This window comes from Kogia breviceps, chromosome 10, assembly GCF_026419965.1.
Source record: "Kogia breviceps isolate mKogBre1 chromosome 10, mKogBre1 haplotype 1, whole genome shotgun sequence".
Taxonomy (NCBI): domain Eukaryota; kingdom Metazoa; phylum Chordata; class Mammalia; order Artiodactyla; family Physeteridae; genus Kogia; species Kogia breviceps.
In genome coordinates, this window is record NC_081319.1 from 70,976,612 (window position 1) to 70,993,831 (window position 17,220).

Here is a 17,220-nt window from a genome sequence, read left to right on the forward strand (position 1 = left end):
CTCCTTCCCCTGGGTCCCGATGCGCACACTACTTTGTGTGTGCCCTCCAAGAGTGGAGTCTCTGTTTCCCAAAGTCCTGTCGAAGTCCTGCAATCAAATCCTGCTAGCCTTCAAAGTCTGATTCTCTAGGAATTTCTCCTCCTGTTGCCAGACCCCCAGGTTGGGAAGCCTGACGTGGGGCTCAGAACCTTCACTCCAGTGGGTGGGCTTCTGTCGTATAAGTGTTCTCCAGTCTGTGAGTCACCCACCCAGTGGTTATGGGGTTTGATTTTATTGTGATTGTGCCCCTCCTACCATCTCATTGCAGCTTCTCCTTTGTCTTTGGATGTGGGGTATCTTTTTTGGTGAGTTCCATTGTCTTCCTGTCGATTATTGTTCAGCAGTTAGTCGTGATTCCATTGTTCTCACAAGAGGGAGTGAGCGCACGTCCAGGTTTGGGTTTTGAAAGTGCCTGAAAAATGTGAGACCAAGGGAAGGTGGAAGGCAGGTGGGGTGGTAGTTATGGAGAGCGTCTGTGACTTGATTTCAGATCTGAGCTCTGAATTCTGGCCTGCTGGGTGTCTTTGCTGAGTCCCTTGACCTCTCTGGGGCTCAGTTTCCTCACTTGTAAAATAGGACTCATAGTAACTGACCTCCCCTTTATGTGGTCTTTATTCGTCCAGTCCGCTTCATGTGGAAGCCACTGGGAAGCATAGCACACATAATCTCTGCCACAAGCAGGTGGGTACAGGGGGTCCTGATGTGCCCACCCTGCCACCCCACAGCTGCAGTCCGAGGAGCTGGGCCTCCGGGCGCCGCAGTGGGTCCGTGACAAGATGGTGACCATGTGTATGCGCTGCCAGGAGCCCTTCAACGCCCTGGTGCGCCGCCGCCACCACTGCCGGGCCTGTGGCTACGTGAGTACCCACCTTGGCCTCAGCCTTCCCAGCTCAGGCCCTGCCCTCGCATCCCTGCTAACCCTGCCCGCTTCAACCAGTACAGCCAGAAGCTCTGGGCGCTAACTGTGCCAGGTGTGTGAGTTACCTTGTTTGGACCACATGGTGCCCACGTGTGAAGCAGGTCGGCTGTTCGCCCCGTTCTGCAGGTAGGACGCGAGGCTCAGACAGGTTATGCGACCTGCTCAAGACACTCCCCAAAGCTGACCCTATTCATTCATCTGCTTCCTCACCACCATTTCCCAAGACCCCCAGGGCCCAGCTCCAGGAAATGGTCTCCAGTTCCAGGGTGGGGACACCCAAATCCTCAGCCCCTGTCGGGCCTTTCATCCACCACCTCATCAGCCCCACACCTGTTACTCACCCACCCCTCACCGTCCTCTTTTCTTGACTGACCTCAGCTAACTGTCCCCTCCTCTTCTTGGCAAACCCTCAGCACTCCAGCACCTGCTCGGTTCTGCTGCTAACTCTGTCTGCCAGGTTCAAGCCTCAGCTTCCTCACCTGTACAATGGGGATTAGTAACATCTACCTCCGGGGTGGTAGTGAGGACTCAACAAAGGAAGGTTCACCCCCTTCCCTCTCCTTGTCCCCCTTTCCTTCCCCCTCCTCAATCACTTGGGCAGCCTCACTCAGAGGAACAGCCACCAGCTGACTGAGGAAGCCACAAACCCAAACCACTCCTCCCTCTTGTCAGCCCAGGCCCAGTTATCAGAGGCAGATCTTGCTTTGCCTTTTAAGCACTTGCTGTACTTGAGCTGTTCTCTGTTGACATTACAACCCTCTCCATTTACTCTGAAAACAGAGAAGCCCTTTAATGACCTCTGTCTTTAATGACCTGGGGGGACAGGAGGAGACCAGCTGGGCAGGTTGGGGCCAGTCAGCAAGGCGTCCCCAAATGTGTTAAACTGCAATGAGGACACAAAGTAAATTTCTATGACTGGGACACACCTATGTTCAGGTGTAAGTGAGTTTCATACCAGAGCCAAATAGAAAGGATCTGGGGATTAGCTTCCATTTTCGGTGAGTCACATCAGTAAATAAGAGTTAAGTCTGCTCACACTTGTAACTTTGTAAGTAGTTTCTAAAAAATTATTTTAAATAGTTAAGAAATACAAAGAGGCACAAAGAACAATATAACAACACCCATGTACCTGCCTTTCAGGTACAAAAAAGAAATAAAATATTCTGAGAACTAAATGAAATGTATGATCCTTGATCGAATCCTGGATGGGAAAAACAGAACCAGAAACAGAAGTCATTACTGGGACCATTGGGGGAAATTTGATTATGAAGCATATATAGGTAACAATATTGTATCAGTGTTAAATTTCCTGTGTGTGATCATGACATCATGGATAGGGAGGAAAATGCCCTTGTTCTTAGGAGACACCAACTACATATTTAAGGGTGATGTGACATGATGACTGTCATTTAAACTCAAATGGTTCAGAAAAAATATATATATGTATGTGTGTGTGTGTATATATGTATACAGAGAGAGAGAGAGAAAGGGAGAGAAGGAGAAATCAAAAGTGGCAAAAGTGTTCACAATTCGTGAATTTGGTGGTGGGCGTATCACTGTATTATTCTTTCAACTTGTCTTCAGGTTTGAAATTTTTCAAAATAAAAAGTTGGTAGGGGCTTCCCTGGTGGCGCAGTGGTTGAGAGTCCGCCTGCCAATGCAGGGGACACGGGGTCGTGCCCCGGTCCGGGAAGATCCCACGTGCCGCGGAGCGGCTGGGCCCGTGAGCCGTGGCCGCTGAGCCTGCGCGTCCGGAGCCAGTGCTCCGCAACGGGAGAGGCCACAACAGTGAGAGGCCCGCATATCGCAAAAAAAAAAAAAAAAATTAAAAAAAAAAGAGAAAAAAGTTGGTAGAGGAGAGAGGAGAAAATAAATATGTGCTAATTGTATTTTAAAAATTTAAATCTCAGTAAAAAACAAAATAAAATATTCTCAAGGTAGCTGAAGGCCTGTGTGTGGGGCTGTGTGAGGCACCCGATTCTGGGGTTTCTCCTGCCCGTGCGAACCTTTGTACTCTGTGAGTCATACTGTCTGTGGTTGGGTGCCCAGTTTCTGCCTCCCCACCTGCCAGACAGGAATCCTGGTGACGGTGGGGCAAGCCCAGGCCTTCCCCTGTGGCTCCCTCCCAGGCCACGTGCTGTGCTGGGCACACAGACTGGCTCCCTGATGAATAACCCTTCGTCCAAGTCTCTATCTCTTGCCCCCATTTCCAATCCCACATCCTGGACTCACTGTGACACTCCAGTCTTCCTGGAAGTCACATCCTGCAGTTCCTATGTTTCTCCCCAGGTTTTCTCATGCCTCTTTCACCTGATCTCCCCAGCCTGATCTGTGATGGCCTTCTTGGGGACATCTCTGTGGTGGGCTGGGGGACGGGCACCACCCCACAGACTCCACATGGAGGGTCTTCCTGGCAAAAACAGCCAGCCCATCATTTTTGTATCAGAACACGTTTGACTCTAGGATTGGGTGGACTGCAAAATCTGCATGACTCTTAATGCTAAACTGTAGAACTGTAAAGACACCTTCTGTTTGAGGAGGGCCAGATGCTGCCAGATAGCTCTGTAGCCTTCGTTAAGTCACTGTCCCCTGGTTGCAGGTGAGAGTAAAAGTCCCAGGGCTGGTCACCTGGTGGGGTTGCTGGGAGTCATGTGAGATGGCAGAGGGGAGAGAGAGCACTCAGAGAAGTGATCAGATGCAAGGGGTGTGCGCAGGTCAAGCCCCCGGGATCAGTAGCTGCCCTCACAACGGGGAACGTGAAGGGAGAGAGGTTGAGCTCCTGCAGTGGGGGCCAGGCCTCAAGCCCCCAGCTGCGGGCCCTCTCCCCCTGCACTGCAGCCTCCAGGCGGCTGGGCCTCTGCCAGGGCAGGGGATGCCCGGCTCTGCCTCCATCACTCTCCTGAAGCTTTCTTTTTCTTCCTCTGGTCTCGGGTTGTTCTCACCTCCCCACCTCCTGGGCCAAGGCACGAACGGGGACCTCCATGCCTCACCTCAGCCCCCAAACCCCTCCTGCCTGTTCTCCCCCAGGTGGTGTGTGCCAGGTGCTCCGACTACCGGGCTGAGCTCAAATACGATGACAACAAGCCCAACCGAGTCTGCTTAGACTGCTACACGTTCCTCACCGGAAATGTGCTCCCCGAGGACAAGGAGGACAAGAGGCGTGGCATCCTGGAGGTGAGGGCCGGTTTTCTCTACTAGACAAATGTGTGCATGGCCTCACCAAGTGCTGGCACTGTCCTCGGTGCTGAGGAACAAGCCTGCCATGGTCACACTCCCCGTCCTTCTCTCTCTGCCCACAGACAACCCCCACACACACAGAACACCCCCCCGACCCCAGCACGGCCCTGGCCAAATAAAACAGAGCTGAGCGTGTCACCGAAAGGAAGCAACTTTTGGCTCCAGGCTGTGGCCCAGGCTCTCCACCTTTCCTCTGCATCCTCATCCGATAATCGCACGGCCCCTCTGGACCACTCCTGTTCACATCCCCATGCCCTTCCCTAGCAGTCCCAGGAGGTGAAAAGAGCTGGTGCGGCTGATTCCATTTTGCAGATGGGAATACTGAGGCTGCAGGTCAGGGTCTCATTGCAGGGAAGAGGCAGCCTGGAGACTCCATTGTAATTGGAAGGGACTTCAGGGACCAGCTGGTTGGAGACCCAGGCCCAGAGAAGTGCCTCATCCAAGGTCATGCAGCGAGTTAGGAACCAGCTCTCTGATCTCTACCACAGATGTTCCCTGCTGTCCTTGGGGCTGAGCCACCCCCCACCCGCCAGGCATTCCCCTGCTGCTCCCACTGCTGGGCAGCACCTCTGGGGCACTAGCACCCACAGCCCAGACACTGGTTGCCCCCGCCCCTCTGCCACTCCCTCATTAAAGCCAGGTTGACATCCCACTGTCCTTTTCAGGCTCCAGTTCTGTTCCCTGGGGCAGCTCTCAGGGGATAAGCCCTCCCAGCACCTGCGCAGAGGTCAGGCTGGCTGAGGTTTGACTGCAGCTCTGCCACTGGCCAGCTCTGTGACTGCAAGTCCCTGATGGGACGGACCTCTCTGAGCCTCAGGGACAAATAACACCTCCTTGCAGGGTTACCGAAAGGTTTCGAAAGAGTGATTTCTAATGACCGACATCTGTCAGGTAGTGGGTGCTCTGTTCCCTGACAGTCCCTCTCTCTGGTTTCAGAAAGGAGCTGCAGCGGGGTCTGAGCAGAGCCTAATGTGCAGCTTCCTACAGCTCCTCGGGGACAAGTGGGGCAAGAGCGGGTCCCGGGGCTGGTGCGTGATCCCCCGGGATGACCCCCTCGTGCTCTATGTCTACGCTGCCCCTCAGGTAATGCCCCGCCCCACCCCTCCTCACAGTATGTGTGTGTGTCAGGGGTGGTGGTGGAGGTGAGTACTGTTGGCCCCATAAGTCAGATGAGGCTCAATGAGGACCTGGTTCCCTCTAGGCACAGGGTTAGTGGCTTTCAGAGCTGGGCGCAGACTCCAGATCGTGACTGCTTTGCCCTTGGGGTGACCAGTCCTCTTCCTCAATGCCCTCCTGCCACCCCACCCCACTTCATGGGTTTATGGGGAGCAAGAGGTAGGTGTGTGCCTGGTACCTTCCAAATAGCCGTCTGAGGCAGTGGCGCCGAATGGGAGGACAGCGGCCCACAGCTCTGCCCTCCCCCGCCAGGACATGCGGGCCCACACCTCCATCCCCCTGCTGGGCTACCAGGTGACTGCTGGGCCCCAGGCGGACCCCCGGGTCTTCCAGCTGCAACAGTCAGGCCAGCTCTACACCTTCAAGGCCGAAACTGAGGAGCTGAAGGACCGCTGGGTGAAGGCCATGGAGCGGGCGGCCAGCGGCGGGAGCCCCGGGGGGCCCAACGACAGGGACCTGTCTGACTGAGCCACAGCCGGGCCCTCTCCCCCTCAGAGCCCTGCTCCTGCCATGCACGGGCTGACACTTCAGCTGACCCACCACCCCAAGCTGAGCTTTCAAAGAATCGATTTCCAGTTGTCTGTGTTCAGACCGTGTGTCCTGATTTGAGATTCAGAAAACATGGGTTCATTCCTTTTGGGAGGGTATGACAAAGCCTCGCAGTTTTCCCAGGGCTTTGGGGATTCCTGGCACATGGGACTTTCAGTGCTAAAACTAGGAAAGTCCCAGGTAACCCAGGACTGTTGGCCACCAATGTGGTTCACATGGCTGGCTGCACATATGTATCACCTGGGAAGCTTTAAAAGATACCAACAAATAAATATAAAAATAAACTAAAAATTCAAAAAATACAATGCCTGGATCCATCACCAAAGATTTCTGATTTGACTGGTCTGGGATGGGGAGGCATGGGTGTGTTTTAGGAGTACCCATGTAGGTCTGATACACAGCCTAGGTTATCCGGATGAAGAACAAAGCAAGCAAACTACCAAGTGCTAGGCATGAGGTTAATAATAAGAACAAATATCAAACATCTACTGAGGCAGAAACTGTTCTAAGTGTTTTACATGGATTATCTCCTTTTACCTTCAGGACTTATAATCTCCATTTTCCAGATGAGGACACTGAGTCTTAGAGAGCTTTAGTCATTGGCTCAAGGTCACACAGCTGGTGGATGCCAGAGCCAGGTTTTAACCTAGTGCACTAAGGTGAAGGCTCTGTCCATCAGGTAGCAGAGCAATTGGCTGAGCAGAAAAGGAGAGGGAAGAGGGAAGAAATTGGGGCAAGACAGGAGGGGAAAGGTAGGAGCAGGAGGAGAGGGCAGGAGCATCTCTGGCCCTCTGGCTGGTGGGTGAGGCTGCTTTTTCATAAGAGACCGCCAGGGGGTGGCAATGACCAGCAGGCCACATCCAGGGACCCCAGCCGGGGCCCTGACACCCGAAGCCACTTCCGTCAGGCCCAGCTGCTGCTGGGCAATTCCCCTGAAGAAGGTGAGACAGACCAGTCATAGATCTTTGTCCTCTTCTAGGCCCAGCAGTTTGCCTATCCCCACCCCCAAACCTGAGGCCACCTCCCTTCTGTAGGGTATTTTTTAAAGTCCAATAAAAGTTAATTGGCATGATCTCTCTGGGGACCAGGCTGACCTGGCCATAAGTTCATTCCTTCATTCAACAAATATTTGTTGAGCTTCTTCTTTGAGCCAAATGCAGTACCTATACTGGGGGTACAACAGTGAAGGAGACAGACAACATTCTGCCTTCATGGAGTTTATATTCTTATTCAACAAAATAAATGCATAAAAGGTAGAATATATCAGATGTGATGAGTGCTCAAATAGAGTGACAAACCATCCAGACTTTCCTAATTTTAAAAGTAAAAGTCTTAAGTCTCAAGAAACCCCTCAGTTCCAGGCAAACCAGGATGGTTCATCACTCTAGTGGAAGAAAAAAAAGCAAGAAATGGAGCAGAGGGGGAATAGGATGTGTGTGTGAAAAACACACATGTTTGAAAAACAACCTCAAGGAAAGAAGAAAGGGAGGGGAACACAGATATCTGGGGGAAGAGCATTCCAGGTGGAGGGAACAGCAAGTGCAAAGGTCCTGAGGTGGGAGCCTGCCTGGTACATGCAAAGAACAGTGAGGAAGTCAGTGTGGCTGACGTGGAGTGGGCAGGAAGGAGATCAGCACAGAAGACATCAGATCATCACTAAACTAAGGGTGGGGGTCAGTGGATGCAGGGCTGAACGAGATGGGGAGTCTTGGGGGGAATCTGATTTGTTTTAACAGACTCCCTCCTGCCGCTTGTTGAAATGGACTGAAAGGAATGAAGGTAGAAGCAGTTGAGTGGCTGCCACTACCATCAAGTGAGAGAGGAGGAGGCTTATATCAGGGTTGGAGCAGTAAAGGTGGTGAGAAGGGCTAGGATTCTGGGTATATTTTGAAGATAGAGTGGAGGAGACTCCCCTATACAATGAGTATCGTGGGAGAGAAAGAGGGAGAGCCAAAGGTGACTCTAAGGCCTCTGACCTGAGAACAAGGTGGTGGGGTGCAGCTGCCACTAACTGAGATGAGGAGACCATGGAAGGGGCAGCTTGAGGGATAGCGACACAACAGGAGTTCTCACGTGGACGAGTTATAGCTGAGGTGCCCACTCGCGGCCTCGGCCAGTAGTCAGGTATCTGAGCTCAGGCACCAGGTCTAGGCTGGGGCTGTAAACATGAGAGCTGTCATCCAGAGACAGGGTTTAAAGCGTGTGTGTGAAACAGAAGGAAGGGGTCCAAGGACCGAGCCCCGTGCACCCCAACATTTGAACTGTGCACATGTCCAAATTCTAGGCGTTAGCACCCTGACATTCTAACTGCACAAACACCCCAACACTTTAACCCTTTGACCTGCAGTTACAATTCTGAGAATTTACCCCAAGGAGACAAATCAGTGTGACAAGACACACGCACATTATTTACAATAGTCCCCCAAACTGGAAACTATGTAAATATCCATCCAAAGGAGACTCAGCAAATAAACTTACGCCCATGGAGAGGGAACTTGTGGCAAACTGCTGCGTACACACAATGGAGAACTGTGCAGCCCTTCAATGAGAAGGCTTCAATCTGAATGAACTCACCTAGGAAGACGCCTGTGAGGTGTTAAGTGGGCGATAACTACAGAAGGAGCTAACATTTTAAAACACTGTGTGCCAAGCACTGAATTAAGGCCTTGGTGGAGATTATTGCACTTAATTCATAATAACATTAGAAGTAGACACTATACCAAATCCTCATTTTACAGATGAGGAAACCAAAGCAACAATGATTGAGTAAAACTTGCTTGTGGTCGCATAACATGGGGTAGAAGAGGTAGCATTCCAACCCACTGGGCTGTGGATGAAGATATTTTACATCTGCACCAACTAAAGGGATACACAACGCATTTTGCAAGTGGTTGTTTTGCTTTCTTCTTTACATGCTTGTGGTATGTGAATTTTTTTTCAATATGAGGTATTATTCTGTAATCACAAGAACAAAAGTGCCTTTCCTGTGTTAAGGGAACAATAAAAGAAGGACCAAAGGAAAACTCACCCGCCCTGCCCTCCTTCCCGGTATCCTGAGCTGCCACCACGTGGGATCACTAGGCATCAGTGCCAGAGCTGAGAGGCTAGGTACCCCAGCGGCCGCTGGGAAACGCAACCTGAAAGCGCCGGCCGGAATGGAGTGCTTATTCCACGAATGAGTGTGACGATGTGGAAACGTGCAGTGACCAGAGGGTAAAGCAAAGCCTGGACCTGGCAGAACTCAGGGTCCCATCAGAAAGCCATGGACACCAAGAGGGTGCTATGCTCAAGGCTCCTCTCCTGGGAGCTCAAAGAGGCCTGTGTGACCTGGAGGAGTCCCTGACCTTCCCTGGCTGCATCTCACCCTGGCTTTGCTCACACAATGACCCTATTTGTCCCAGGCTCATGGTCTACATCAGAAAGGTAAGACTCTAAGGGGTTCAAATTTTCACTCCTGAAGCTCCTTACATCTAAAAGGCTAGAGGCTCCCCTAGCAGTCTGGTGGCTCTGGTGGCCATGTGCCCTGACCCTGGAAGGGGAGCTGGGGGTGGGGGGAGGGAAGGCTGGCAGATGCCAGGGTGTGGGGGCATCTCTGCAGGGCCTTGTGGACCCCGAGTCAGTGGAAGACCCTGCCTCTCCCTGCCTTCCCTCCTGGTCCTGGGGCTCTGGGAATGGCATTCACTCATTCATTCACTCATTTCTTCCCACATTCATTATTGCTAGAATTACTGAGTATTTACCATGCAGTCAGCACTCGGCACACGTCATCTCATTCATTCAGTAACAGCCTTTTGGCATCGGTTCGACTGTCCACGTTTTACATACAGATGAGGAAGGTAAAACCAGTCAAGGCTAAATAACTTGTCCATGGTCAACCAGGCTGTAAGTAATGAACCCAGACTCAAACCCTGGCTCGTCTTATTCCAAAGTCCACCCGTAGCCAGCACTGTGGGGCGGTATCCCCAGTGGTTAGTGGGTCCAGGCCTCCACACAGCTCTGCCACTTACTGTCTATATTGTCTTGGGTGAGATTTCATTACTCTGGGCTGGGGTTTCCTCACCTGGCAAAGGGGGTTAACCATGGTCCTACCTCCCTGGGGGCTGCGGGGGAGGGGGGGTCCAGCACTCAGAGCAGTGGTGGCCACACGTGATTATTACAGGCATTCACCGTTTCACTCTGTACTGTCTGCCTCTATGCACTGCAATGCACATATTTATGGAGTATCTGGGAATACAAAGTGGAGTAAATCATAGTCCCTGCTCTTAGGGAGCTCAGTGTCTAGGTCATTTAAATCACCTGGGAAGCTTTTGAAAGACTCCCAATGCTCAGGCTGCACCCCAAGGCCATTAAATCAGAACCCCTTATTTGGCTGGGCCGTGACATCAGCATTTTAAAGCTCACCAGTGGTTCTGGTGAACAGTCCCTTCAGAAAGGGCAGGGCCATTTCTTGAGTTTGGGAGCCCTGGCTCAGGTCCCCAGGGGTTCCCTAGCAATGGTCAGTCTGAGTGGGGAATGGGGGAAGTGGCCTTCCTATGGCAGTAAATGAGTTAGGATTTATTGACGTATAACTTACATACAGTAAAATCCACCCTTTATAAAATAGTTCTATGAGTTTTGGCAAAAGGTACAGTCACACAGCCACTACCACAATCAAGACATAGAACAGCTCTATCACCCCAAGAAGTTTCCCTGTGCTGCCCCTTTGTAGTGACCCTCTCCCCTCACCCTCTGGTCCCTGGCAACCACTGCTCTGTTCTCTGACCTATAGTTTTGTCTATTCCAGAATGTCATATATTTGGAATCATACAGTATGGAGACTTTTGGGTCTGGCTTCTTTTACTCAGCCATGTATTTGAGACTCGTCCACGTTGTTCATGGGCCAGTACTTTGTTCCTTTCCATTGCTGAGTAGTATCCCCTAGGTGGGTATACCGTGGTTTGTTTACCCTTTACCAGCTGAAGGACCTTTGGGTTATTTGTGGTTTGGGACAATTATGAATAGTGCTGCTATGAACTATAAACATTCATGTTCAGGTTTTTTTGGTGGTCATACATTTTCATTTCTCTAAGGTAAATACCTAAAATTGGATCACTGGGTCATATGGTAAGTGTATGATTACCTCTCTCAGAAACTGCCAAGCTGTCTTCCAGGGTGACTGCACCATTTTGCATTCCTATCATCAGCGATGAGAGTTTCCCATTGCTCACATCCTTGCCAGCATTTGGCACAGGCAGGGTTTTTGTTTGTTTGTTAAAATATTTATTTATTTATTTATTTATGTATTTAATTGGCTGCCCCAGGTCTTAGTTGCGGCACGCGGGATCTTTAGTTGAGGCATGTGCACTCTTAGTTGCAGCGTGTAGGATCTAGTTCCCTGTCCAGGGATCAAACCCAGGCCCTCTGCACTGGGAGCACGGAGTCTTAGCCACTGGACCAACAGAGAAGTCCCTGTTTGTTTTAAATTTTAGCCATTCTGATGGGTGTGTAGTGCTTACAAATTTTTAAGTTTATGAATGTATCAAAAACATCATGTTGTACATCTTTAATCTATACAATTTTTATTTGTCAATTATACCTCAGTAAAGCTGGTGGGAGTTTATGAATATAATGAAATAAGGGCCTGTAATAGTAAATATTTTGCAAACATAATCATTTAAGGCCCTATTATGTGCCAGACAGTATCCTAATCCTTCCAAAATCCTAGGGGTAGCTGGTATGATGGGAAGGGCACCCATGACAGTCTAAAAGGCTCAAATCCCAACTCTGTGGTGGGCTTGCTGTGGGACATTGGGCCCATCACTCAGTGTCTCTGAGCCTCCATTTATTTATTGTAAATAGATTGAGCAATGCCCACTTGCATGCTTTGTGTGAAAACCAAAGGAGATAATGCAGGGAAAGCTCCTGGCCCACAGGAGGGGCTCAACAGCTGGGAGTTGTTATCAGCTACGCTCTTTATGTAGCAACATTCCTGGGATAATTTGTTCCAGCAGCAAGTCTAGTTGCTTCTGCCTTCAGGATATATTCCAGATGGAGCCTCCTCACACCCCACACCTCTCACACAGCCACCTCTCTGGTCCAGGCCACCATGCCCTCTCTCAGGTGACAGCTAGAGCTGCTCCCCGGCTTCTGCACTCATACACTCGCCCCCTGGTGGTCGTACTCCAAACAGCAGACACAGGAGTTCTTTTCCATCTGAAACTCCCATCCAGGGTCCTGGTCCCAGCCCTCCCGTGGCATCACCGTAAGAAGTCCATTTGATGCCTCCCTCCTACAGTCCACCAGGTTTTCTGTGATCTGGCCCCTGGATGCCTCTCAGAGCTCGTTTATTCATCTCTGTATCCCAGAACTAGCACATAGTAAGTGCTCGAAAAACACCTTCTGAACTGGATTCACACTAGCGCTGTCAGGCCACCAACATGGCAGGCATTATTTCTCTTCCATTGAGGTGACCGGAGGTCAGAGAGGTGCGAATGACATGTGCAAGGTCATATGGCACTTCTGTGGACTCTCTCAGGGACCAGGACAAGGGTCTCCTAACAATGACTGTGGCCTCATACCTTTGCCTTTTCCTTCTGGCTGCCTGTCTCTGCCCCATGACTGGACCCCAGGGCCCTGCTTCTTCCCAAAACTGGCCATGGTGGGAGTGTTCCTGCCATGGAAATTGGCAAATCAGCCCCCCTCTTATCCCTCATTCCCCAACAGAGGTCTGGTTGTTACTTTTTGCCAACACGACACCGTCCACGAAGTCTGACATCCTGAGGTAACTGAGTGAAGCCACCTTGCTCACCTGTCCATGTCTGAGCTTGCAACCCTCAAGGTGACCCAGGTGCCTTTTCCATCTCTTCTGTCCTCTGCCTGGCCTCAGGCTCTATCCTGGGCCAGTTGCTAGCTGGCCTTCGGCCTATACCCAGTGAGCTTCTGCAAGTCAAAGGCTAAGGTGGAGGTGAGGGCACCTTCCTTCTGGTGCTTCTGGCCTGACCCTGGCCTCTACCTGGTCACATCCTTCTTGTTCCAACTCCCTGAGCCACTGATATGCTGGAGCCATTTCTGCCTCTGATTTCTTCTCCTTACCCTCTTCTCTCCATGATTCTCTCATTTCTCATCTTTGGCCTTCTAACTGTGTCTCTTTTTACCTCTGGGAATAAAAACAAGAGATAACTTTTTTTTTTTCGTGGTGCACCGCAGCACGTGGGATCTTAGTTCCCCGACCGGGGATCAAACCTGTGGCCCCTGCATTGGAAGCACAGAGTCTTAACCACTGGACCGCCAGGAAAGTCCCAAGAGCTAACTTTTTTTTTTTTTCTTTTTTGGTACGCGGTCCTCTCACTGTTGTGGCCTCTCCCGCTGCAGAGCACAGGCTCTGGACGCACAGGCCCAGCGGCCATGGCTCACGGGCCCAGCTGCTCCGTGGCATGTGGGATCCTCCCGGACCGGGGCATGAACCCGCATCCCCTGCATCGGCAGGTGGACTCTCAACCACTGAACCACCAGGGAAGCCCAAGAGCTAACTTTTAATGAACACTTAACTGTGTGTTTTCAGTGTATCGGTGCATTTAATCTACAAACCAGCTCCATTGTACAGATGGAAGTAGGGAGGCAGAGAGATATTCAGCAACTCACCGCAAATCACACTGCTGGTAAATGGGGAAGCCAGGATTGACTCCGGATGCTCTGTGACCTTTCTGGGAAGCGGCAGTAATCACATCAGACTTAGAATTTTAAAACAAGAGTTTGAGTTCTGACTCTGTTACCTCCGTGTGACTTTGCTCTCTGTGCCTCAGCTTCCTTCCTCATTCATAAAATGGGATGAACAACACGTGTCCTGTCCATTCATGGGATTGTTTTGGGGTCAAATGAACTAATGGGTGTAAAAGGGCTTTGAAAATGTTAAAATGCTGAGCATATGAGTGGATTGATCGTATATGGTTCTGTTTTCCAATTTTTATTTTCTCTCTTGCCTCTCAGAAGGGTTCTTTGTCTGCCTTGCTTGTGCCAGTGTGTGCAGGGCCCAGACACAGAGGCACTCAGTAAATAACTTTTTTTCCTCTGTTCTCTGCTGGGCTCCCCTTTCTCAGGCCTTTCAGGGAGACTCATCACCTTTCCCCTCTCTCACTATCACCAAGCCCAGACTCAGAGGGCGGGAGGGTTCACCCCAGCAGGGTTCCAATGCTCAGATCAAGACCAGCACTGGATGAAGTCCACAACCACTTCTTAGACATTATCATGGAAGCCAACTGGAAATTATGCCTCACTTTATAGAAACTGGCTTAAGTAGACTTTTCAGAAACACACCTACTTTTGTGGAGCAAGGCAAGGTCTGACTTTATTTTTTGGCAGCCCGCCTAGTCTGACTTTATTTTTCTTCTTAAAAAATTATTTTTGGGACTTCCCTGGCGATCCAGTGGTTAAGACTCCATGTTTCTACTGCAGGGGGCACAGGTTTGATCCCTGGTCGGGGAACTAAGATCCCACATGCCATACGGCGCCCCCCCGCCCCCCCAAAAAACAACAAAAACCAACAAAATAAAAAAATTTTTTAAATATATTTAATTTTTTCTTTGAAAGTCACCACTTTCTTGGAAGTATAACTTATAACAAAGTGCATAGATTTTAAGTGTATGGAATGATTAATTTTGACATGTATTCATCCACTTAACCATCACTCAGACCAAGGCCCAGTACATTTCCAGCACCTGGAGAACTCCCTCATACCTCTCCCAGGTGATACCTGTTCCCAAAATTCTGATTTATTTTGGTACAAAATTCAAAAGGAACAAAGGATAAACTGACAAATCTTCCTCCCACCCCGCTGTCAGACACCGACTTTTTTCTCCTAAGAGTGAATGTTACTGGTTTCTTTTTTCTTTTTGGCCTAGCAGCATGTGGGATCTTAGTTCCCCAACCAGGGATCGAACATGTAACCCCTGCAGTGGAAGCGTGGAGCCTTAACCACTGGACTGCCAGGGAAGTCTCAATATTACTGGTTTCTTATAGATATTTCCAAAGAAAGGAGATACATAGACATACACATATTATATCATATTATGTTTTATGTTTTGTTATGTTGTATAGATTCTCCCATTTTCACCCTAAAGGTACTTGACTGGGCTTCCCTGGTGGCACAGTGGTTGAGAGTCCGCCTGCCGATGAAGGGGACAGGGGTTCGTGCCCCGGTCCAGGAAGATCCCACATGCCGTGGAGCAGCTGGGCCCATGAGCCATGGCCGCTGAGCCTGCGCGTCTGGAGCCTGTGCTCCACAACTGGAGAGGCCGCGACAGTGGAAGGCCCGCGTACCACAAAAAGAAAAAAGGTACTTGACTGTGCAATTGTTGTACACCTTGTTTTTTGTTGTTGTTGATTTTTACTTTGCAATACATCTTAAAACACTAGAATTATTTTAATAATTAGCAAATTAATATCTTTACCAAAAGACTTCCCCTTACAAAAAATTTGGTTTTTAAAAAAAATCTAAAATTGTATTACTAAATAATTCTGTGCTCTGCCTTATGGCCTTCTGAGGGTCCTTAGGCAGCAAGCTACTACATCAAAAGATCAATTCAATTAGGAAAATGTGATTCATGTTAACTTTTCAGCCCACCCAATAAACCATTGTATGAGATTCTATCTTATTGGTATTATCTTTTCCTTTTATAGCTCTTATCAAATAACAGTGTCATTGGTTTATATTCTTAGTAACTCATGAGTTCTAAAGGACATGTATGACAGACCAAGAAAAAAGTGGAGGGGACTAAAATTTGGAGTATAAATTGTAGAATTTCTCAAAGGTCTGAATTACTGGAGCTTATTAGGTTGGGGTGAACAAAAGGGGAAAGAATATATTGTACTTTCAGATGTATTAGGAAGTTTTCCTGAGAAATTGGTCAAGAAGAATCCACTGGTGTTGTATGAACTTTCCCAGGGGGAGGGCAGACCAGGCCCTGCCAGAGGGCAGCTGAGGGGGTGGGGCTGTGAGTTCCAGGAAGCAGACTAGGGTCCACCCAAGAGCGGGAAGACTGGCAGGTAATCTGAATCAAAGTCCTCACATGCATCAGCAAGGCCAAAGGGCATAAACAGGGCCCCAAACCAGAGGCACAGCCCATGGACAGAGCTTCTGAGCTGGACTGGCTGAGAAGGGAGTTAGGAACAAGCCGGGAGGTGCCAGGTTGTTGTCAAGGGTGAGGCTAAAGTTCATCGGTCTCTGGGTGCATGTGTGGGGCATGCTGACCTAGTGTAGGAACTTTGTGCACCATCCCTATGCAGTATTGTTACAATAATGGCCCTGGAGAGAATTACCCCCACCCCTGTGTTCATGCCTCTTTGCAATGTGATTTTGCTGCTTCTACTACCACAAGGTGGAATTATTTCACCTCCTCTTTTTTTTTTTTTGGCTTGCAGAATCTTAGTTCCCCAACCAGGGATTGAACCCATGCCCCCTGTGGTGGAAGCTCCAGTCTTAACCTCTGGCCCACCAGGGAATTTCCAATTTCACCTCCTCTTGAATCTGGGTTGACCTGGTGACTTGCTTCGACCCATAAGATGTGGCAGAAGTGATGTTCTGGCAGCTCTGTGGAGAGCTCCATGTGGAAAGGACTGGGGCACTCAGCCTACAGACAGCACCAACTCGCCAGCTATGTGAGTGAGTAACCTTAGAAATGATCCTCCAGCCCCAGTTGAGCCTTCAGATGACTGTGGCCTCAGCCAACATCTGACTGTAGCCTCCTGACAGACCCAAGTGAGAACTGCCCAGCTGGGTCCCTCTCAAATTTCTTTTTATTTTTCTTTTTATTTTTTGGTTGTGTTGGGTCTTTGTTGCTGTGCACAGGCTCTCTCTAGTTGTGGCCAGCAGGGGCTACTCTTCGCTGTGATGCGTGGGCTTCTCATTGCGGTGGCTTCTCTTCTTGCGGAGCACAGGCTCTAGGTGCACGGGCTCAGCAGTTGTGGCTTGAGGGCTCTAGAACAGAGGCTCAGTAGTGGTGCACAGGCTTAGTTGCTCCGCAACATGTGGGATCTTCCAGGACCAAGGCTCAAACCCATGTCCCCTGCATTGGCAGGCAGATTCTTAATCACTGCACCAACAGGGAAGTCCCCTTCTCAAATTTCTGGCCAACAGAAACCATAAGAGAAAATAAATTATTGTAGTTTTTGTCACTGTATTTTGGGGTAATTTGTTATATAGTTATATATAATTAGTAAACAACCTCTATGTCCATCAACAGAGAACTATTTAAGTATATTACAGTACATACATATAATGAAATACCATGCAGCTGCTTAAAGAAAAATGAGGAAGTTCTTCATGT

The 17,220-nt window shown here is 49.7% G+C and overlaps 1 protein-coding gene across 12 annotated transcripts in view; it reads left to right on the plus strand.

The window, feature by feature from the left end:
• FGD2 (FYVE, RhoGEF and PH domain containing 2) overlaps positions 1-15,542 on the plus strand; it is a 53,318-nt gene extending 37,776 nt beyond the window's left edge. For 5 of the 12 annotated variants that reach the window (XM_067006119.1, XM_067006113.1, XM_067006120.1 and 2 more), the window contains 3 exons: positions 3,986-4,132; positions 5,132-5,278; positions 5,624-6,182. In XM_067006119.1, the coding sequence (XP_066862220.1) occupies positions 3,986-4,132; positions 5,132-5,278; positions 5,624-5,839 (510 nt within the window). In that variant the 3' untranslated portion in view covers positions 5,840-6,182. Of the gene's footprint in view, positions 1-764; positions 897-3,985; positions 4,133-5,131; positions 5,279-5,396; positions 5,488-5,623; positions 6,183-8,914; positions 9,344-15,015 lie in introns of those variants that run through there. The other 7 variants (XM_067006111.1, XM_067006116.1, XM_067006112.1 and 4 more) reach the window with 4 other exon arrangements.
• The last annotated feature ends 1,678 nt before the right edge of the window (positions 15,543-17,220 follow it).